Source organism: Gopherus flavomarginatus, chromosome 2, assembly GCF_025201925.1.
Source record: "Gopherus flavomarginatus isolate rGopFla2 chromosome 2, rGopFla2.mat.asm, whole genome shotgun sequence".
NCBI lineage: Eukaryota > Metazoa > Chordata > Testudines > Testudinidae > Gopherus > Gopherus flavomarginatus.
The window spans coordinates 127,707,886-127,730,996 of NC_066618.1; the positions used below are offsets into that span (position 1 = coordinate 127,707,886).

General features: G+C 38.2%; 1 protein-coding gene across 1 annotated transcript in view; it reads right to left on the reverse strand.

The window, feature by feature from the left end:
* The window catches only part of NFX1 (nuclear transcription factor, X-box binding 1), a 195,243-nt gene that overhangs the window by 127,422 nt on the left and 44,710 nt on the right, over positions 1–23,111 (reverse strand). The window contains exons 4-8 of the mRNA XM_050938134.1: positions 18,250–18,327; positions 17,206–17,311; positions 10,939–11,010; positions 4,129–4,268; positions 34–133 (exon numbers count right to left, since the gene is read on the reverse strand). Of these exons, the coding sequence (XP_050794091.1) occupies positions 34–133; positions 4,129–4,268; positions 10,939–11,010; positions 17,206–17,311; positions 18,250–18,327 (496 nt within the window). The remainder of the gene's footprint in view (positions 1–33; positions 134–4,128; positions 4,269–10,938; positions 11,011–17,205; positions 17,312–18,249; positions 18,328–23,111) is intronic.

The window sequence follows — 23,111 nt, forward strand, 5'->3', positions numbered from 1 at the left end:
CTTTAGGTTTTTTGGGGAGAAAGAGGCCCTTACTTGTCACATGTCTTCTGGCAGGAGAACTTTCCAAATCCATCAGAAAACTCTTCATTTGTTCCACACAATACATCTCGAAAGGTACTCCCACAGTAGCAGACTAAGGGAGAACAAACAGCAAGAAAAAAACAGTATTACCACAAACAAGGAACACTAAACACTGTATATGCAGGACAATACTAAATTTGAAAAATTGAACACAAAAATTTAAAATGTATTAAAAACAACCTTTAAAAAAAGTGTACCTTAGTTGCTCTATTTAGACTTGACTTAGCTGTATACAGACTGAGTTTCTATACTACTTTTATTAGCAAAAGATACTAATAAAAGAGAGGAACAATAAAAAGGACAAACTACTTGCAAAAGAGGGTTTAATCAGCACACAGCAATACTTGACATTCAAAAAATAATGCAAATTAATCTTGAATAGGAACTTTTATCTTAAACTAAACTTCAAAAAATTTACATAAAAAATAAATGCAAGCATTTTCTTTGTAAATATCACAAAGAAATGTACCAATATTATTATATTGTACTAGACATCTGGACGTCATAGGAGCCACATGGATTATCAGACCAGAGGTAAAATAGTTTTAGCCATTTGAAAAGTGCGGGTGTTGACGTATACTTCTTCAAATGTACTTTTATACAGCTTTTCTGTTACTTTTCAAAACTACTGATTTAAAAAGTCATAGGGGTCACACATAAGTAAGATTTTTAAAGTCAAGAGTAAATTAGTATTTAAAATATCCTGTAACAATGGTATATCACCTGTTTTGATTTATAGAACCCTTGCAGATGCATTTTTAAAAAGTAAAAAAATTAAAATTAAGTGCCTGTCTAAAGCAAGACTTCTCTCAATTTTGAAGTAAACTCACTGATAAAAGATAAGCATGTATTCAGCCTTTAGATGGAAAGGTGTTAGCCGTACTCATCATACATAAAATTTATAGAATTATTAATTTATATAACTTGCCATGATAGCAAATCCATTGCAATATTAATTAAAAGAAGCAAAGCACCAACCCCTATAATTAAAAATCTTCTGCCTTTTTTGTAACCACTCAATCTCCTATAGGGCATTAAAATTTGGCAAGGGGATAGTCTTTAGGCAGGCTGTGCCTGACTTTTATTAAAGTCTTTTAGGTTCCAATGTAATAAAGTAAGGACACTTGAGCAACTACAGTAAAGAAAACTTGAGTGACAAAGCTAATCAGGTAACAACAAAATGGGTTAGAGAACAGTTGACTGGAGCTGAGATTTATAAAAAGAAAACTCCTGTCTCATGAGTTAAAATGCTTGTCAGTGGAGGATTAGTATACTCTTGGGAAAAAGAAGATCTCACTTTTAAGCAAATAGATAATTTTCCCTAAAAAGTTGGATGCATGTTTTATTATACAGTACCATTTAAAAACCTTTTTATCGGATGACTGGAAAAAGGCTAATGTAGCGCTCCTCTTTAAAAAAGGGAAGGAGGAGGATCCGGGAAACTACAGGCCAGTCAGCCTCACCTCAGTCCCTGGAAAAATCATGGAGCAGGTCCTCAAGGAATCAATTCTGATGCACTTAGGGGAGAAGAAAGTGATCAGGAACCGTCAGCATGGATTCACCAAGGGCAAGTCATGTCTTACTAACTTAATTGCCTTCTATGATGAGATAACTGGCTCTGTGGATGAGGGGAAGGCAGTGGACATATTATTCCTTGACTTCAGTAAAGCTTTAGATATGGTCTCCCACAGTATTCTTGCTGGCAAGTTAAACAAGTAAGGGCTGGGAATGGACTATAAGGTGGATAGAAAGCTGGCTAGATCGTCAGGCTCAATGGGTAGTGATCAATGGCTCCATGTCTAGTTGGCAGCTGGTATCAAGGAGAGTGCCCCAAAGGTCAGTCCTGGGGACGGTTTTGTTCAATATCTTCATTAATGATCTGGAGGATGGCATGAATTGCACCCTCAGCATCTTTGCAGATTACACTAAACTGGGAGGTGTAGTAGATACCCTGGAGGGTAGGAATAGCATACAGAGGGACCGAGACAAATTAGAGGATTGGACCAAAAGCAATCTGATGAGGTTTGACAAGTACAGAGTCCTACACTTAGGACGGAAGAATCCCATGCACTGCTACAGACTAGGGACCGAATGGCTAGGAAGCAGTTCTGGAGAAAAGAACCTAGGGGTTACAGTGGATGAGAAGCTGGATATGAGATGACAGTGTGCCCTTGTTGCCAAGAAGGCTAACGGCAATTTGGGCTGTATAAGTTCGGGCACTGCCAACAGATCAAGGTACAAGATCATTCCCCTCTATTCAGCATTGGTGAGACCTCATCTGGAGTACTGTGTCCAGTTTTGGGCCCCACACTACAAGAAGGATGTGGAAAAATTGGAAAGAGTCCAGCAGAGGGCAACAAAAATGATTAGGGGACTGGAGCACATAATTTATGAGGAGAGGATGAAGGAACTGGGATTGTTTAGTCTGCAGAAGAGAAGAATGAGGGAGGATTTGATAGCTGCTTTCAACTACCTGAAAGGGGGTTCCAAAAGAGGATGGATCTAGACTGTTCTTAGTGATACCAGATGACAGAACAAGGAGTAATGGTCTCAAGTTGCAGTTGGGGAGGTTTAGGTTGGATATTGGGAAAAACTTTTTCACTAGGAGGGTGGTGAAGCAGTGGAATGGGTTACCTAGGGAGGTGGTGGAATCTCTTTACTTAGAGGTTTTTAAGATCAGGCTTGACAAAGCCGTGGCTGGGATGATTTAGTTGAGGATTCTGCTTTGAGCAGGGGGTTGGACTAGATGACCTCCTGAGGTCTTTTCCAACCCTGAAATTCTATACCTTCCACATCTTCAGGGGAAGCTGCCTTCTTTTGTCTCCTTCCCCTTGTTTATTTGTGCTCATCCCTAAATTTTGGGCCAGCAAGAAAAACTGGCCAAACTCATCATCACACCTTCGTCTTCACTCAATATTAAGAAGGAACAGGAGTTGCCATGATGTAAGCAGGAGCTGAATGGAGACTGGCTGTTGGCCACTCACTGGCTGCTCTACCTGCTCCACTCTTGTCCATATACTTTTGGAGATCCACGACAGGAGAAGGCAGGCTGGCTGAACTTCCCCAGCTGTAGAGTTCTGAAGATGCACTGAAGCAAAGTTCTCTACTGCCAGTATTAAAGAGGATGAAAACAGCTGTTGTTTCCACCTTTTGACACCATCAATACACTTTTCGCTGTACAGAAAACTAGTCTGTGCATGTGCTAATTGCTTTCCTTAGCTATGCATTTTTTACAAATTTAGTGGAAAACCAGTCTTTAAAATGTACTGCATATCTTCAAGATTGATTTTTAAAAGGCTTGTAACTTAATTAACACAAAACCAAATTTCAGTGTAACAACCGCGTTTCTCTTTAATGTGAGCTATTTCCATACTACAATTCAACTTCCTATCATTTTTACTGTTGAAAGTAATCAAAATATTATTCCAGTGTTTTTGTTTTGTTTTTCCACTCTCAAATTGGCTGAATCATTTTTTGCTTAAACTTTCCATAAAATATTTACCTTCAGGCAAAGATTGAGCTTGAAAAATGTAATCCCAAAAGGTGAAATTCAAGATGTTAAAAGCAACTGAAAGCAGTTACAAAGCTATGGCAGTCACCACTCCCATTATACTGGAAGAGATTTTATGCATTATTTAAATTTTAGATTAAAACCCTGCAGGTGAAGTTCCTAATTCTGGGTTTTATTGGCACAAATAAGTTCCTTATATAGCTGCATCAGCAAAAGGACAAACCTGAGACATGTTCCTGGAAAATATTAGAATGAATTTTAAGTTGTTTCAGTGTTCAGGAAATAATCACTAAATAAAAACGATGCATGTATATATACTTGCATATATTAAGAATAAGGGCTAGTGACCCATTGTAAATTAAATGCAATTTCAGCAGTCATTTTTTTTAAAATCTTGGCATTAAAGATTACCTATTATTTTGTTCACTATTGTACTCTAATGTATTTGTTTACTAGCAGCTAGCTAACATAGAAATTGAAAAACAGCTCTACTGAACATACAAATCTAAGTACATTTCCACATGTCTGATACCTACCTTGCTGTACTGTAAGCTGGCAAGGATGACATTTTCCCACATGGCACACCTGAGCACAGTTATGCCTACCACAATTTAAAGTATTCCCACATACATTAGAACAATGAATTGTGGTGGATTGGCCGCAGCGAACTGAATGACTGTAGATAAATATGATACTGTAGTTAGCATAATATCTTTTAGCTGTATTTAAGTATTTCAAATATTTACATATACAAATAACCCCTTTCCAATATATGCTGCAACATTCAAAGTAAACAAGTTCTATTTGTTAATGACAGATACATAATTCTGTTCAGAAATATTGCTGTGGCTTTAGACTCTTCTTACATCGCAACATAAAGAAAAGTGTTTGACGTCATACTAACTGGGTGTAGTGTAGTATTTAAAATGCAGAATATGATTTTGCACTTGATTTGATATTCTGGGAGGAAACAGTGCCTTAAGATATTTGAATTTCTTTTTAAGTGTGGTCTTACTCTGAATTTGCTGAGTTTATAATGCTTGGTTTTGGGATAGGCTACACAGGGATGTTGTAACTAAATATTTGTTAGGTAAAGAACAGGCATAAGTTAAGGCAGTAAAACAATGAGCCTTCATGTCTACATCCTGTAAGATATTAGCTTGAGCAGTTAGTATAAGGCTTTGAGGCATGGCCTAGGCAAGAGCAAGTTACCAGACAGTTACTCTGAGTTTTGAGGGAACTGGGAAAGGTGTGTAATTTTAATACTAGGCCTGATTTTGGGATAAGAACCTATCAAACTTCAGAGCATTAACTAGAAATTCTTAAGTAATCAATATAATACAAAATCTATCAGGCAACATCTGTAATTTTATTTTACTCTTAAATTAGATATACTCTCTAAGCTTTAACTTTTTGTCTGGGATATATACAAAGGTTAGTAATGCTAATATTATAGTGTCCTAGTTGTAAAATCCACTGATTACAGAATTCTAGATGCACTGCTTTTGCACAATTTGGTAACTGGCTTTCCTCTTTCACTCATCTTGAATCCATATCCTATGTCCAGATGAATGGTCATGTGTATAATTTTTTTTTTTTAAATGGCTAGGTATAGTACCACAGGAACAAGTTGCAGGCTGGACAACTTGAAAACCAAAATGGATCTGGAATTCTGAGTGAAATTAATGTCACTATAGGAAATGTGAGTGAATTACACATCCTCTTCCAGGTCAGCCTGCTAACAAGCTGGTTTCAAACCATGACTATAACTGTATCCATGGAATGGCAGCTGTTTTTAATCTTTTTTTTACATCTCAAAAATAACCACTTTTAAATCATGTTAGCATATGCACCCCCTGTTCTGGATGCTGAGATGATAGTCTGAGAATGCTTAACTTTACGTGACTATATATGCTGACACAAACAGTGCAAAAAACAGTGATCTGGTATCATGAAATCCAGGACTGAGCATATCCTTCCTAACCTTTAGTACCAAACTGGAATAAAATTCCTTCCATATTTCACCCTGTGGAATAGGTTCAATAGCATTTTGTGAGAAGGAAGTGGATTTCCTGCAGTTCCCCCTGACCTCCAAATTCTACAGTATTCAAGAGCTGTCTCAAGCGGGACAACTTGACCAGACAATTTGATAAGACTTTCAAAATGAATTTTGTAGCTTTGGACACAGTAATGTAGGACTAGTCCAGTACCCCACGATCAGAGGTAACCCCTTCATGTAAATTTATGAATGGGATTATCAAGCTCCTCCTTAAAACTAATTAAGTGCTTTGCCCCCCACTACTCCTTTTGAAAGGCTGTTCCAGAATCACACTCCTCTGATGGTTAGAAACCTCCTAATTTCAGCCTAAATTTATTCATGACCAGCATATACCCATTATTTCTTGTATCAAATTGGCCACTGGCTTAAACAGCTCTTCTCCCACCTTGGTGTTTATGGTCTATAAATACATCAGGGTGTAATTATGCGCTTCCCCCCACCACACACATATTTTGCTAGGCTAAACAAGCCAAGCTCTTTTAGCCTCCTCTAATAAGATAGGCTCTCCATTCCCCTTCTTTGTACCTGTTGCAGTTTGAACTCATCTTTCTTGAACTTGGGGAGCCAGAATTACACATAGATTCCAGATGAGGTAATAATTCTTTAGAAATACCTCATCTGATACACCCTAGGATTGCATTTTTTTATTTTTATGGCTGCATCATGCTGATGGCTCAGCCATTCTGCAATCAAACTAATATACCCAGGTCTTTCTCTTAATCTGTTGTTTCCAACTGATGAGCCCCCCAACTTATAACAGGAATTCTTATTTGCTCAACAATGTCGAACCAAGATTATTATAGGCCAATGGGGAGATACTGAGCACTCATAAACTTATGTCTATAAATACTAGCTGGTTTGTTGCCTGTTGTCTTCGTCTTCCCTCTATGAGAGAAAAAGGTAAAGGAACGATTGAAATGTGACATTGTTTTCCTTAATAAAATCAGGTACCATCTCCCCCAAAAGCTTCCCATCTTTATATATTAGGTTCTCATGCTTTTTCCAAAGATCAGGCACTGTCAGCCATCTTATCTGCAGCATCTACCATGGAGGCAATTGTGTTTGCTGGAGCATCACATTCTTTAAAAAGTGTATTTGCACTTAGTGCTGAACTAGCTCCAAACTTTTACAGATGGGTTTTTCAAAAATCTGCATGTTTCTTCTAGGATGGGAAAGGTTTTTTTGTTTTATATAAAGCACATGAACAGGTATTTTATTACACAGAACTCATTCATTTCTATTACAGGTAGTTTGCTTCAAGGACTTATGTATCTACCTACCCACCCAGCACTTGGAAGAACAGTCTACGGATGGTGCCCTTTGACATGGCACCACCACTACCAGACAAAGAAAAACGTGGGGACTTCAACCTGGAGTTTCTACAAATCATAGATAATTCAAGAAAAAAATATTCTTCTCAACAGGGGGTAATTCAATACCAGACCTCATTCTGACGGAGAGAAATGGTCACTGAACTAAAATTTGGTGGCTGCCTAGGGCAAGTTGTGATGCTTTCAGGCCAGATAACAGCTCTTGCCCAGGCTGCACACATTAGCTAAGAACTGACAACCTCATAGCTGGAGAGCAGACCAGGTCACCTTATATGTTAATTTTGTTCAAAATAGGTATTAGTCTTCTAAGAATGTATTTAGTGTTTAGACTCTATGAAATGCTTGTATGTTGCTACATATAGAAATCTTATAATATCTATATCCCATGTTATACGGTAATATTGAAATGTTTGCTCTGTAACTGTAAACTCCACCTCCTCCCCCCACCAGTCAGGTGAGAAACATTATCAAGTGTGAAATACTAGTTTGCCACAAGAGGTGTTATCTACTGCCCCACAAAAGAGGCCCATAGACCCTAGACAAACCATTGTGGAACATGAGAGGACAAATACTTTTTTGATTACTCTCCCTACACCCATAAAGAGGAGACATGCATGTGAACTGGTCGCATCATCTTGAACTCTGGGTGAAGGGAATAAAAATCCCTGACAAGAAGAAACTGCATCTTTTTGTCTATTTGAACTCGGGGGGAGGGGGGGACGGAGAAAGAGGACGACGGACTCTCAACTGAAGCCAGAGATCCCCAAGAGCCTCCTGGGTCTGCTCTGAAAGACACTTTGAATTAACAGATCACTACAACTCTGTCACTCTGAGGAGCTGGATGATAATTCATTTGTCTGTGTGTATGTTGGCTTGCTTTAACTTGTAAATAATTCTTAATTTCTTTTTTCCTAGTTAATAAACCTTTAGATAGTTTATTACTGGATTGGCTACAGGTGTTGTCTTTGGTGCAAGATTTAGGGTACCAGTTGATCTGGAATAAGTCTCTTGGGATGGGAAGCAACCTGAATGTGGTGTGATTTTTGTTGTAAGTGACCATTTATCACTAAGTCCAGTTTGTCTGAGTGGCAAGATAGACTGGAGAATTTAAGAGGACTATCTGTGACTCCATGTTAAGACTGTTATAATGATCCAGTTTACATATGTTACTGGTTTGGTGAAATCTAATTCTAGATCACCATCAGTTTGGCCCTTTTTTAACAGTCTGCATTGAGGCAGGCACTCACAGTCATGAGCCCCTCCAGGCAGGGTGACACAAGTGATCAGGACCTTATTACATCTGTTTTGTGAAAACACAATGCAGTCCCACAGAGTAATAATGATATTATACCTACAAACAAGGAGAGTGCTTCAAAGGGTTTGAAAGCTAAAAGCTAAATAATAATTATGAACAAAATTAATTGGTAACACAAAAATATTAACAGACATATGAATAAAAGTTTGGAATTCTTTCAGAACACCTTATTAAATGTCCCAAAGCCATAAATCTGCCATGGAAAAATGCTAATACAAAGGGGGAGGCTCATGGCAATAACATGTTTGAATTTAAGAAATTTAGGCAATTAATAAGGGGATTTTAAATGCTACCAGTGAAGTACCTATGGCCATTTCAGTTAGAGTTTCGTGGTTAACAATAAGGAAGCATAGGAAGCATTTTTAAATGCTTCAGGAAGTAAATGGTCATAGTGATCCTTTCTGTCTCTGACATCTACTAAACGTCCATGTGGAAGATGTGAGGAGATGTTTCTTTGGGTATAAGTTACTTTAGGTACTGTCAGGATAGTAATGAGGATGTTTTTACACATCCTTCATCCAGTTGATGGTGTGGTGGAATGAGATGAATACTATCACCCCAGCCACGAAAAGATAGGTCAAGATATTCCATAATTTTTACCTTGAGTCCTTAGTGGCTTCAAATGTAAATAGGATTATCCTAGCGTACCTAGTCCATTCACAATGGGAAAAAAAATCATGTTCATAGATTCCAAGGCCAAAAGGGACCACTGTGATAATCAGGCTATAGATTCTCCAAAATAACTCCCAGGGCATATCTTTTAGAAAAGCAACTGAAACAGATTTTAAAATGGTCAGTGATTTAGAATCCACCACAACCCTTGCTAAATTGCTCCAGTGATTACCTATCTTCACTGTTAAAAACGTATGCCCCATTTTCAGTCCGAATTTGTCTAACTTCAATTGGATCACGTTATACCCTTCCCTGTTAGACTGAAAGGTCCATTATTACATATTTGTTCCCCAAGTAGGTACTTACAGATTGTATTATCAAGTCAACACTTAACGTTCTCTTTGTTGCGCAACCTCACTGAGGACAGGGCTTTGTTCTCTTTAGTCTGTATGGAGGTATGAGTTGTGTCACAATAATCCTCCAGCTGATCTGGGTCATCAAATTAACTAAACACCCTGTTGAAACATCTGTATAATTTCATGTAGTAGATTAAATTGAGACTGATAGCAGATGTGTGACAGAATTTGAATAGATGTCCATTTGGTTGCACTGAAATTGTCAGCACCAGCTCCTGACAGCTTTGGAGCATGAGGTGCCACACATATTTGAAGCATAGGCTTTGTGCCAGGACAGTGATTTGACCAACTAGAGATGGAGTGTCTGTGTCACCAATACAGACAAAGTTGTGAGGTGATAGTCACCAGATTGCATGAGATGAAGCTGAGGCTGACATTCAGAGGTCTATATTAGTAAACACTGTCAGAACTAGAGTCTTTGAAAAGTCAACAGTAAAAATCAAGGTTAGAAGAGGTATGGCTGAACCAACAGATCCACTTTTCCACGGTGGCAGCAGCTGTGAAAGGGCATTCACATAACATTAGTGGTGAAAAATGTTACACACAATAGAAGGTTGTTGTACTTGCTCTGAAGATATATAGTGCCCACTGGAATTTTAAAGCTACAGGACTTTCAGTCATGAACTAACTACAGAACCAAGATTTGGGCTTCATTATGATTTTTAAACTACTACTGAAATGCCAGAGTATATATTAACATCTGTCTAATTATTATTTCGCAAACACAAACTTTCAAAAAAATCCTAAAAACCTGTATAAATTTTGTTTCTCACCCAGAGACAAGATCTTAGTAATGAAATTTTGTTAAAATACGGCACTAATTGAATTTTTTAAAATTAGCAACATATTTTTTGCTTCTACTGGAATTTTAAAGACTTGTTTACAGGGTTTAGAGCAGTGGTTCTCAAACTGAGAGTCAGAACCCCAAAGTGGGTTGCAACCCCGTTTGAATGGGGTTGCCTGGGCTGGCTTAGGGCCAGGGACCAGGACAGAAGCCCAAGTTCAAACCCCACCACCTGGGGCCAAAGCCTGAGGGTAGTGGGGCTCAGGCTTTGGCTCCCCGCCCAACCCACTCGGGGCAGCAGGACTCAGGTGGGCTCAGGCTTCAGTCCCCCCTCCTAGGGGTCATGTAGTAATTTTTGTTGTCAGAAGGGAGTCGCGCTGCAATGAAGTTTGAGAACGCCTGATATAGAGCAACATGTTTACATCAACTAAAAGTTATCTCAATAATTTACCTATTACAAACAACATTTAAGAGTACTATAACAATTAGAATTTTATCAGTTTCAGTTTCCATTCTGTTTCTGTGGATCTCATACACAGAAAAAGCAAAGAGAATTTAAAAATATATAAAAATGTAATTGTAAAAATGACAAGTTACCAGGATGACACTATTTCAGATACTACATCTGTCCCTATTTAGATTTTTTTAAGAACAGAGTAGATTTCAAAGACATTGTGTTTAGTTTTCAGCAAAGTTGGCAGAAATAGCTTTGGACATTCCCAATACACAGACTGGAAGTATACCTCAAAAGAATGGAAATTTATTACAACCTATATTTATAAAATTTCCTATTTTTGTTTGTAAAAAAAAAAAATCAAAATAATCTCACCTTGTTCGCCCACATTCACATGTTTTTGTCATAAAGGCAGGGCACGACGGGCAAGGACCTGGATGGCAGAGGCTTAAAAATGAAAACATTTTAATAAGTCACAAAAAAAAATATGGTATCTTTATTTTTAAACTTGTTTCACAAGTCAGAGTGAAAGTTTCTATAGTCTGAAGCAATATAAAAGGCTTGTAAATTTAAAATACAACGGTTCATTATCACAACATTTGTATATTAATATTATTTTTTCCTGAAGTGTTTTACAAAGTTATATTTACACGAACAAAAACTTAGTGACAATTCAGGATCTACACCACTCACGCAAATCTTTGACAGCATGGAAATAAGTTAAGGGCAAGGTTTCCAGTATTCTTTGCCACCTTCACATCAATTAGAACATTGATGATGATACACTCCTGGACTCTAGCAAAAGATGTGCCTACCTTTCAAATCTGCTCTTCTGTGACAGTAACCCTCTAAACTTCTTAGGCATTTGGCATACATATTAATAACATTTTCTTTCAAACGCCACTGTTTTTAACTTTCACTAACATTTAGCTTTGGGTATGTGTATAATGCCAACAGACCGTCGGCAGGAAGGATTGAACCTGGAATCTCTGAAGCTTAGTGTATGAGTCTCTACTGCATGAGCTAAAAGCCAGATGGCTATTAGCTAAGGCTGCAGCTGACTCAACAACCTCTAGCTGGGCTAGGTGCCACTAGAAGAGACAGAGTGCCACACCCAAGCAGGCATGGATAACGCGTACACTGGAATTAAAGGGGAGAGGTGATGTCAGACTGTGTAAAATACCTAGTCTAGCTTTAATCTAACTCACTCATAGCATGGATAAAAATAGCAGTGAAACCATGGCAGCACAAGCTTCAGCACAGGCTGTACAAACCCACCTGGGACCCTGGGTATATTCTCACGTTCCTAGCATGCAATTAAGCTCTTGCCATCATGGCATCATTTCTAGTTTTAGCAGTGCTAGCTAGATTAAAGCTTGTGTGGGTATGCCTACACAAGCTGCAATCACATCCTTGACTGGAGTGTAGGCATACACTTTGCGAAATCTGTCTTTAATTTAAAGGCTCTATCATTTAGCTCAAAGAGTAGTAGCTGATTCTTTTAAATCCAGAAGTCCAGGATTCTTTTTGTACAGATGTCCTGACTAGGGGCATCATTACACAATACCAAGTTACCAGAGGAGGAGAAGACATTCGCTTTGACAGGAAACCTCTCTCATTCTGAACTCCAGATGTCCATAGAACTTTAAATCCTATAAGCAGGCTTGAAAGAATTAGATTTTTATCTGTAAATTTCAGTAAATATTGACTTCACTGAACTCACACAAAGTGATGAAAAAATATTTCCATTATAATAATTGAAATTTACTGACGTTTACAGTAAAAAATGCTGCTTGAGAACTTTGGTTTAATATTTATTGTATATATGTTGACATGTGATTGTGACCATTTGTGTTTGAATTTCAACACCTACTGTCATTAAATAATTATTGCTGATCCACCCCCCCCCATTGTCTGACCCTCCCATAATTTCCTGCAATGGTGAAAATTTAAATAAATTAAAAATACAAAATAGAATTCTTCAAAACTCATAATTCTGCACAACCATAACAATTTAAAGTCAATAAAAATAAAACATGCGTAAAAACAAAAAATCAAATTCAGCCAAGCCTACCTGTATCTGTAGGGACTGAAGCAGGGATCTCTGAATCTAAAAGCATGACTCTAGTGCTTGAGTTACAGAACCACGTGCAGACTCAAGCTACTAATTGTGGTCTAATCCCTAAAAGTCACTAAAAACTACACTCTGTTAGGGTGGGTTACCACATGGTCTTCTAAAGTTCTCTAGTATATCTGGTGCACCATGTCCTCCTAATCCCTCTGCCATCGTAGAGATAATGCTAATGCTATAATTACAGCTTGTCCCCTCAGCAACACTGTGTCAACATTAACTCCCATGCTAACCATTGTATGTCATCAGTAACAACGACAACCTTAAATAGTAACACTATGTCAATATCAACATTCAAAATAACTTTAAATATAAAAGTTTAAAAACACGTTGCAATCTTTAGCAGGCATTTTTCTAATGGATTCAGAGAAAAGCGTAACAACTTAAAACAGTAGATAGTAGGAAAAATTCAGTCACACAGTATATTTTAAAAACAGTCATAACTAACCTTTTTGTTTGTTTTATAACATTGCAATGTTAGAACTAGAAATTAAAATCACAAAGGTAAGGAAATGCAAAAGCTCGACATCTCAGTGACATTAACTGATCTCCAATGCACATATATGTTTTTGATTAGCAATTAGATTCAAACACTCACCCTTAACTGGAACCCACTTAGACTGACCTCATGCACCAAGGTCACTGCCAGAGGAAGAGAAACTCTTGGGAGACTAAGAAAGGCCACGGTAATAGGGGATATAGGAATATATTGGGTATAAGGTGACCGAGAAAACAGTCTGAAAACTTGCCTGTCTGCGAGATGGCTGTGGACATCACAAGAAACCTACATAGACTTCTCCACAGCAATCATCAGAAGTCTATGGTCATGTTACACACTAGTTTCAACCATGCAGGAAAGAGATCCTGGAAGTTAAATTTAGACTACTAGGAAGAAGGTTTACATCCAAAGCCTCTGTAGAAACCTTCTCTGAAATACTTTCAAGTCCATGCCTGGTTCTAACTAGGCACAGAGAACTTTAGTGTCTTAATACATGGTTGACAAGACAGTGTAAAGAGGACAAGTTTAAGTTTACTAGGAACTTGAGAATATTTTGTGGAAGGGGAAGCCTGTACAGAAGGGATGGGGCCTCCACTTTAATTAAAATGAAACCAGACTGCAAGCACATAAAATAAGATATTGGAGGACTGTTTAAATTAAGAGGTGGGGGAAAGCTGACGGGAGTTAAGGAGCACATCGATTGACAACTGCATCTGTATAACCAGTAAAGAATAGGAAGCAAAATTACAATTGAACTAAAGGATAAGAACAAGACCAGAACCCATAAAATTCCAGGAAAAAAAAAAAATCAAGCTGTCAGATTAGGCAGTTAAAACAGGTGCTTGGTTAAATAAAACAACGACAGACAAATTTCTGTTCATAAACATGAGACTCTAAAGCAAAAATTAAAAGAACAAGACTATCTTACTGGCAAATGATAGCTGGCATTGTGGAAATACACTGGAATGAACAAATCAGTGGGATACCGTAATACCTGGTTGCAACACAGTAAGAGACAGAGTAGGCCAAGTAGATGAGGGAGCAATATCTAAAGGATTCCCTAGACAGTATCCAGCATGTCTGACTCATTGAAGACACCCCCACCCCGCCTCTGCTTGAATCAAATCTGCATCAGAAGAAAGACTTACAAAAAGCAATGAAAAGACAGTGGAAGATGCACCTAACTCCCTGGGATAAGGATGACAGGATTAAGGAAACTCTCAGAACCTCATTTGCATCAAAGATAGGACAAGGAGGCATCTCCATTAGCACACAGAATAGAGAACAGAGATTCCAAGGCAAGAACCGCATGGAACTCTGGGACCAGAAAAGCAGGGAAGCACTTCATGATGGGGAATCTCCGCTCCAGATGTTAATCAATCCATGCCGACACACACACAGCTCAGTAGTTATCAGACCAAATCTAGTAATAAATCCTTCATTGGTATCCAAAACAGTGAAGCTCCCTAAACACATTGTGAGCTCCCTCCAAGGAACACTGCTCAAAATCAGGAAGGATCAGCTCCCATGGTATAGCCTGAACAAAACAACTTATCTACTTTCAGGTTAGGAACAAGGTAACAACATTTTAACAACAAGGATAATTAACTACTGAAACAATTTACCTAGGGACTTGGTGGATTCTCCACCACTTGAAATCTTTAAATTAAGACCATCTTCCCAAAAAACATGTTCTAGCTCAACTACAAGATATGAGCTTGATGCAGAATTCCACCCAGTAATTCATAGGACCTGTACTATGCAGGAAGTCAGGCTAGGTGATCATAATTGTCCCTTCTGATCTTACAAATGTATGAATTTGTACAAAACTATGTATACACTGCTAAAAAGGTGGGGAAGATATTTGATTTAATAATGGAAAACTAAACAAAGCTACTTAGTTTGCATTTCTATATATTAATTTTCCTTGTTTTTATTATTATTCTTTATTACTTCTACTTTAAATGCCTGAATAAGGATTAGGGATCCATTATGTCAGGTGCCATACAAATACGTAGAAAGAAAAATCCTTGACCCAGGAATTTACAATCTAAAAAGGCAAGATAAACAAACAATAATAGACAGACAACCACTAACAAGTTTCAAATATTTGAGGTGACACTGGGTGAACATTTGGTTTTATTTTCTTCTTCCCCATTATGTGTGAAAGTTTTTTAAACTAATGTGTTCAGGCTGGATCAGTTCTCATTATACAGAAATACCACAATGCTTTTAACAGGTTTCCTTCCCATCTTCTGAGAAAAAAAACTCATATTACACCTGTATTGACATATATGGATATTGGAGGGTGGGGAGGAGTTTTAGCCATGTGTTCTCAAATAAATACAAGCAAACTATGAACATAACAATGTTATATATAACAGAAATATTTAATGTATTTTTAGTTCTTGATGTTATTTGAGATTTATTTTAGTTTTACTTGCAAGGTCACTTAAAGGGATATCATGCATTTGGAAAATCACATTTCCATATGATGTTTTGCACTAACTATTGTTATAAGTAACCTTAAGATTACCACACCCGAGACAGACTAAAGAAAAATTTATTTAATCGACGTATTAAGGTGCTGCTAAATGGAACATCAATATAACTGTTTTGATCATGGCCCATGCCTTTCCTTGGGCTCAGCCAGAGCAGCAGCAAAGTAGCAGCTACTACTCAGCTAGTAGCAGCAGCAGCAGCAGCAAAGCTGAAACTAAAAAAGCAGCAGGTATTCTGCGCCTGCCCAAATGATCCTTTTAAATATCCTCACCTTTTAAAAAAAGTTTTAGGAAATACTATTTAAAGGTTGTTCTAGGAGGACATTTTGAAGTCAGTCAATATAAAAAAAGATTCAATTCAACTTGACAATATCCCTATAGCACACTAACTTGCAAGAGACAGATACTTTCATACGTTTTAAGGCCAGAACGAAGCATTATGATCTAGTTTGACCTCCTGAACAAAAGGCCATAGAACTCCACCCAGTAAATTCTGCATGAAGCCCAAAACTTCTGTTTGAGAAGCCACACAGCAAATCAGTGGCCAAGGTGAGACTAGAACCTAGGTCTCTGGATGTCCAGTCCAGCACCTGACCCATTGAGCATCGTTCCTCTCTTTAAGGGGAAACAAACCTGCAGCTACTACTAATCATTGTATTACTAAGCTAGAAAATGCCTTTTTCGAAGCAGATTTAGAAAGTGGGGAAATTATAGATTCACCTACTACATTTATCTTTACAACAGTAAAGGGGTACATAATGGTCAACATTTTTAAGTGGTTTTTTTTTTAAATAAAACAGGGTGCACAATCTGATCTTGGTGGCAATACCCAAATTTAAAAGATATTATTTCAGCAGACTGGCCCAAAAACTAACCAATCCTAAAAAATTGATTTTTTTTTCATTCCCAATTAAAAAAACATATCAGTTCTAAGAAAGATGGGCTGTTATACTTAAAATCCAAAATTTTCAGCCATAAGCACAAGCCTTTAAACAAAGATTAAAATTCCTAAAAAATTCTACATTTGTTCTATCTGGTTACACTGTAATTTTATTCCTTTTACAATGAGATCAAAACTGAAAATGCATTTATTATTTCCCCTCTCTATAAAACAGAGTGAAGAGGAAGAAGTGCCATTGTACTAATTTCCACGCTTCTGCTGAAAAATATACTTGATCCAGTGAAGTAATAATATATTTTATGCTCAGAATTAAAGACATTGAATAAAAGTTTAGATTTTTACACTTTCCTAAAGGAACCTGAAAAATGTCTAACAAATAGTACTTGGTATTAGTCACTGAAAGCCTGAAACTTTTTCATACTGGTAAAGAAAACCACATTCCATAATAATCAATTTCATACAAGTCTTCTGTTCATCCATGAAACAGCCATCAAAACAGGGGTTTTAAGAATTAAGTAACCAACAAATTGAAAGAAAAATACTAATATCTGTTTCCACAGCTTTCACAAATGCTTGTAGATCACTACAAAACAGTCTGAAACATACTTACATATTACAAGAGTGGGGACAGTCCTGACCTGGTCTTCTTTTTCTACAAAGCTCTCCACAGCTATGTGGAATTTCATTTCTATTCCATTCAGGGTTGTTTACCTTACCTAAAAAGCAAAACAAAAACAAAAAATTAGATGCAGGAACAGCTTCAATACAATAATGAACTTTAAAGTAAACATACTGGGAGTGATGAGGGAGGGACCATCTTGGATTCTGAGGTGTCACTTTCAGTGAGGTGATATTCCAAGTTTTTTAGAAAATAGGAGGCAACTTTTCCAAGACAGGCTGATTTTAAGAAGTGGAAGCTGACTGAAGCTGCTCAGAAGTTTGGAAATTTAGTGCAAGTTTCAAAAATATGAATCAGTGGTCAGAATACTGGTGAGATATCTAAAGGTATGCAGTTAATTCATTTATCTCGTGATTCTGCAATGTTTTGTGCATCAACTACATATGGTAAAGTAGAGATCTAGGCTCTGGATCTACACAGGAAAGTTGCACCTGTTAAACTTGAATCTTTTCTTAAACTGATTTAATTAAAACTAGTGCAAGTTCCTGTGTGAACAGTTATTTTAGTTTAATTTAATCCCATTTCCAATCAACTTAATCTAAGACAATAAAGCCACTCTTATACCAAATAAGTGTGTCCAAACAGGAGTCTGTATTAGTTTAACTACATTGGTTAAATTCACATTAGAAAAGTGCACTAACATAACATATGTAGGGAAAGGCCTATAATAGTTGTAATTACCTGTACCTTAGAACAAGGTATTTCTAGATTATTTTTTTCCTACTAAATGCATTCATATCAATACTGATTTCAAAACATTCCTAATAAAGGTTTTATTTTAACATTTATCTAAATATTTGTTATATATAATCTTTATATAGGAACCAAACATCACACAAGTCAGGCGGTTATCTTTCAATATCATTAACAAAGTAGCCACAAAAGAGAGCTTTTGGGGATGTAAGGAAAGATTCTTCAACAGTATTAGAACTTATTAATTAAGGAATACCAACTGTAAATATGAAATACACTCACCACAAAAACAGGTGTAAGTAGTAGGAACTTGTGTTGAAGCATTTTGACAAGCAGGACATCTCCAGCCACTATTGCCATCTGTAAAGAAATTAATATACAAGAACTTAAAATATGTTTAAGACAGATGAAAAACAAATTTAGAATAGCGGCACAAGACAGCAAACTTCTTTCAGATTTTACTAATTTCACCATTTCAAATAATATTATACTATACCACCTTATAGAAATCTGATTTTGTAATGTGTCACATTCAGTTTAATAATTAGTGCTATAGAAAAATCAGTGACTCATTTTAAATAAAATAAAATAAAAATGAACAGAATCGCTAATTGAAGATCATGAATCAGTGGTAGTGTTCTTATGGGGGTCCCAAAGAGATTGGTCCTCAGCCCAATGTTACTCTATTTTTATCAATTACCCTGGAAGAAAATATAAACTCATTGCCAGTAAAGCTTGCAGATAAAACAAAGATTGGTGGGTTGGAAAATACCAATGGGGACAACATACTACCAAGTGATTTGGATCACCATTATGAGGGATGCAATCAAACTATATTTTAAATACAATCAAAGTCATACATTTAGGGACACAGATTACAGGCCATGCTTACAGGATGAGAGCCTGTATTCTGGAAAGCAGTACTGAAGACGACTTGAGGTCAGAGTAATCAATTGAACATGAATTCCTAATATAGCAATGTGTCAAAATAAGCTAACATGATCACTGGACACATAAATAGAATAGTATATAAGGAAGGTAGTAATCCCAGTACCTGGTACTGGTGAGACCATTATGGAAAAAACTGCATCCAGTTCTGGTGTCCACACTTCAAAAAAAGATGTTGAAAAACTGGAGAGGCTTCAGAGAAGAGCCGTAAGTATGGATATGTGGCGTGAAAAAATACATTATAATTACCAATGGAGTTCAATACATCAGTTTATTGAAGTAAAGGTTAGCAGATTACTTGGAAACATTTTATAAGCACCTACAGAGACAAACCGCTTAATTGTAAAGGGCTCTTTAGCAGCTAAAGCGTAACTAGATTCAGCTGGTCTGAGAAAGATGCATGGACAATGATACTTTTGTGGGGAAACAAGCAGCAATATGGTCTTCTGAACTCAGTCATCTCCAATAGCTCGGTGTATGTCTGACTGTCATGTGACTGTGATATGGGCAACACCTTGAGTGGTAAGCAATATCACAGAACATAGGGCCCAATTGTAGTAGGTCACAGAGCAGAAGAAATACCCCAAGGATTCAGTCCCTGTATGAGACTGAGTGCTTCCATGATAACATGAAGGGTGTGAATAAAGGAAAACCAAGAGAAAGACTTCAAAACCTTTCACCCAAAAGCCACATTGGACAAACACCACATCTGTTTTATAGTGCTTGATAAAGATGAGCACTGAAAGGCAGAAAGACACACAGAAAATTCCTTGAATTAAGTTCTGTGCTGTTCTAGCCAGCAACTAGCCAAAGGTTTGTCTGAGTGAGACCTCACAGAAGGAGGATCTTTTATGAACACTTTCTAGTCCTGTAAAGGTTCTTGACTATATCTGCCTAGAAATAGTGGATATGGGTGCTTAGTGCCCTTTCTTATATTCCCCATATAATCCTAAACTCTATGACTCAGTTGTGCAAGCAGCACACAAGGAGGATTGCTCAACTCTGTGACTCAGCAAGGCCCACCAGTACATGTCTGAGCCAGTATTTTTCCAGGTACATGGACTGAGCGTATAAAATAAGAGATAGTGGCATCATGAAACCACCTCTCTCCATTTACGCTGAAGACAACAAGAACACTGTGAAGACAAAGACTGTGAACTGAGAAGACCGGTCCCAGACTGAGAAGGAAATTCAGACTGTGTATAAACATATAACCTACCTGCTACATTCAGTGGGATGAGGAAAACTGTTTGATTCAACTCTCGCTTAGCCTAAAAGTTTAGGATTTAGAATGCATGTTTACTTTTTCTTTTCTAAAAGGTAACCATCTCTAACCTTTATGCCTACCACTTTATAATCACTTGAAATCTATCTTTCTGTAGTTAATAAACTTATTTTAATATTTTATCCTTACCAGTGAGTTTGTATAAAGTGCTTGGGGAATCTGCTCAGTTTACAAAGGCTAGTGAACATCCACTTTCCTTTGACGAAGTGGCGAACTAATCAATGAGCTTGCACTGTTAAAGAAAAGGTATTGAGCAGCGTAAGATGGTAAATTTCTGGGGTGCAAGCATAGGTGCTGGAACTAGGTGTGCTGGCTGAATCCCCTGACTTGAAGTGGTTTCCATCATATATAGGGTTTCAGGGCTGGCTTTAGGAAGTGCGGGGCCTGATTCGATAACCCGGCGGCCGTCCGGGTCTTCAACGGAACTTCGGCGGTGGGTCCTTCATTTGCTCCAGGTCTTCCGTGGCACCGAAGGACCCGCCGCTGAAGACCTGAAACGAGTGAAGGACCCGCCACTGAAGTGCCACCAAAGACCCAGACCGCCACCAGGTGAGTAAAAATTAAAAAGGCGCCTAAGTTAGGCACTCTTCTTTAGGGCACGGGGCCTTCTTAGGCACGAGCGCAGGGCCCGATTCAGAGGGAATCGGCCTAACGCTGGACACCACAGGGTTTACAGTTTAGTTCAATGGATCTCAGTAACCCCACTATGCAAATTGTTCCAGCACCTCTGGGTGCAAGGTTAGTGGCTGGGGAGATTTGCTGATGCTTCCCTGTGCATCGTTTATGAGTGGCTTGGAGAACATTCATGCAACTTAGCTGTGTGTGCCTCTGCATGGTGATGGCTGAGTAATAACAGCATCTGGAGGGGTTTGCTGCTTGTCACTAGCAAAGCACTGTGAGAAAACTCAGGCTGGAGAGTTATGGATGCATAGCAGTCCCACAGTTCCAGGTTGTACTCAGGGGTCCCATCACATACACCTTCTGCGTAAAGTGAATGCATCAATACTACCTGAGACGACTTCCTGGAATCCGGTATTGTAAAGAACCCTTTTCCTGTACTATATCACATGACTTATGAGGAGAGGATGAGGGAACTGGGATTGTTTAGTCTGCAGAAGAGAAGAATGAGGGGGGATTTGATAGTTGCTTTCAACAACCTGGAAGGGAGTTCCAAAGAAGATGGACCTAGAATGTTCTCAGTGGCACCTGATGACAGAACAAGGAGTAATGGTCTCAAGTGGCAGTGGGGGAGGTTTAGCTTGGATATTAGGAAAAACTTTTTCACTAGGAGGGTGGTGAAGCAGTGGAATAGGTTACCTAGGGAGGTGGTGGAATCTCCTTCCTTAGAGGTTTTTAAGTTCAGACTTGACAAAGCCCTGGCTGGGATGATTTAGTTGGGAATTGGTCCTGTTTTGAGCAGGGGTTGGACTAGATGACCTCCCAAGGTCCCTTCCAACCCTGATATTCTATGATTATTGGCTTATACCAGTAAACCTGACTAACATTGGTTATTTCATCTCTCAAATACATTTCATAAGGAACCAAAATGTGGTTAAGCAGTTTACTATACAATTTACCAATAAGCTACACCTGACATCGACCACACTCACTTTACCTGGAATATATGCAGATAATAAATGCATAGATAACTGTCAGTAGCAAGCTGGATATGAAAGCACTCTTTCTATTAAAACATCTGTGCCCTGCTAATTACATAATATACACAACTATACATTAAATTGATGAACAGTAGATCCTGAAGACTCACATGCAGCTCTTCCCCTTGCTCACACACAGAAGTTGCAACACATATAACCACAAATCAGTCACACAACTCAAAGTTAACCACAGGTCCTCATATCACCAACACAACTTTACCAAGCAGAGCCTACTACTACTGCCTCCACCATTGCAGATAGGTACACCTGACATACTGACTACACCTGGAATGTACATAAATGAATTACTACTGGCTGTTGCCACCTCCAGGGGAACAGAAAATGGCAAAAACAATCTTTACATAGAATCATAAGAATAATCAGGGTTGGAAGGGACCTTAGGTGGTCACCAAGTCCAAGCCCCTGCTTAAAGTAGGACCAATTCCCATACAGATTTTTGCCCCAGATCCCTAAATGGCCCCCTCAAGAACTGAACTCACAACTCTGGGTTTAGCAGGCCAATGCTCAAACCACTGAGCTATCCCTTCCCTCTTTTTCTCATTTAACAGAGGAAATCCTGTGGGTGAGTGTGAAAGGGCTGTAAAAGGATGTAAACTGTGGGACTGGCAAAGTAAAGATGTGGGATGTTTGATGATTTGAATGTTGTCACCTCAGTTATACAAAGAAGAGTCTGATTTTCCACTTGTGCATCAAGTAGCTGCATCTTCTATGGTTTGTTCAGATGTAGGTCAATGTAGCAAAAAGTCTGTGTGGCATGTTAAAACCAAGAGGGCAGCTTGTTGGGTCAGTAAGAATGTGCTTGTTTGGAAGGTAGACGAAGTCCAAAACTTTGCCATTCCCTGGCCGGATCCAAAGCCATGAGGTGGTCACATATGGTCATTAAATTTTGCAATTTCAGGTATCATTGGGGTATGTTATTCATAAGCTACTGGATGGGAAGTTCTGGCTACTCTTTGGCACATTTAAGTTCTTGTCCTGTGGCTATATATCAGCAGATAGCAAACATCAAACCTCAAGCTAATACAGAAAGTCATGGTAAAGACGTCGATTTTAAAAGTTCCCATGATGATTCGCATGTTCTGATACAGCTGCCCAGCCACAAGTTGGGTACTCTGCAAATAGTACACTAGGGCCAAGACTGATGTTTGCAAATAGTACACTAGGGCCAAGACTGATGTTTGTAACACCGAGTCAGCTGATCCACAGCTTGGTCCCACTAACTTTTGAATAAT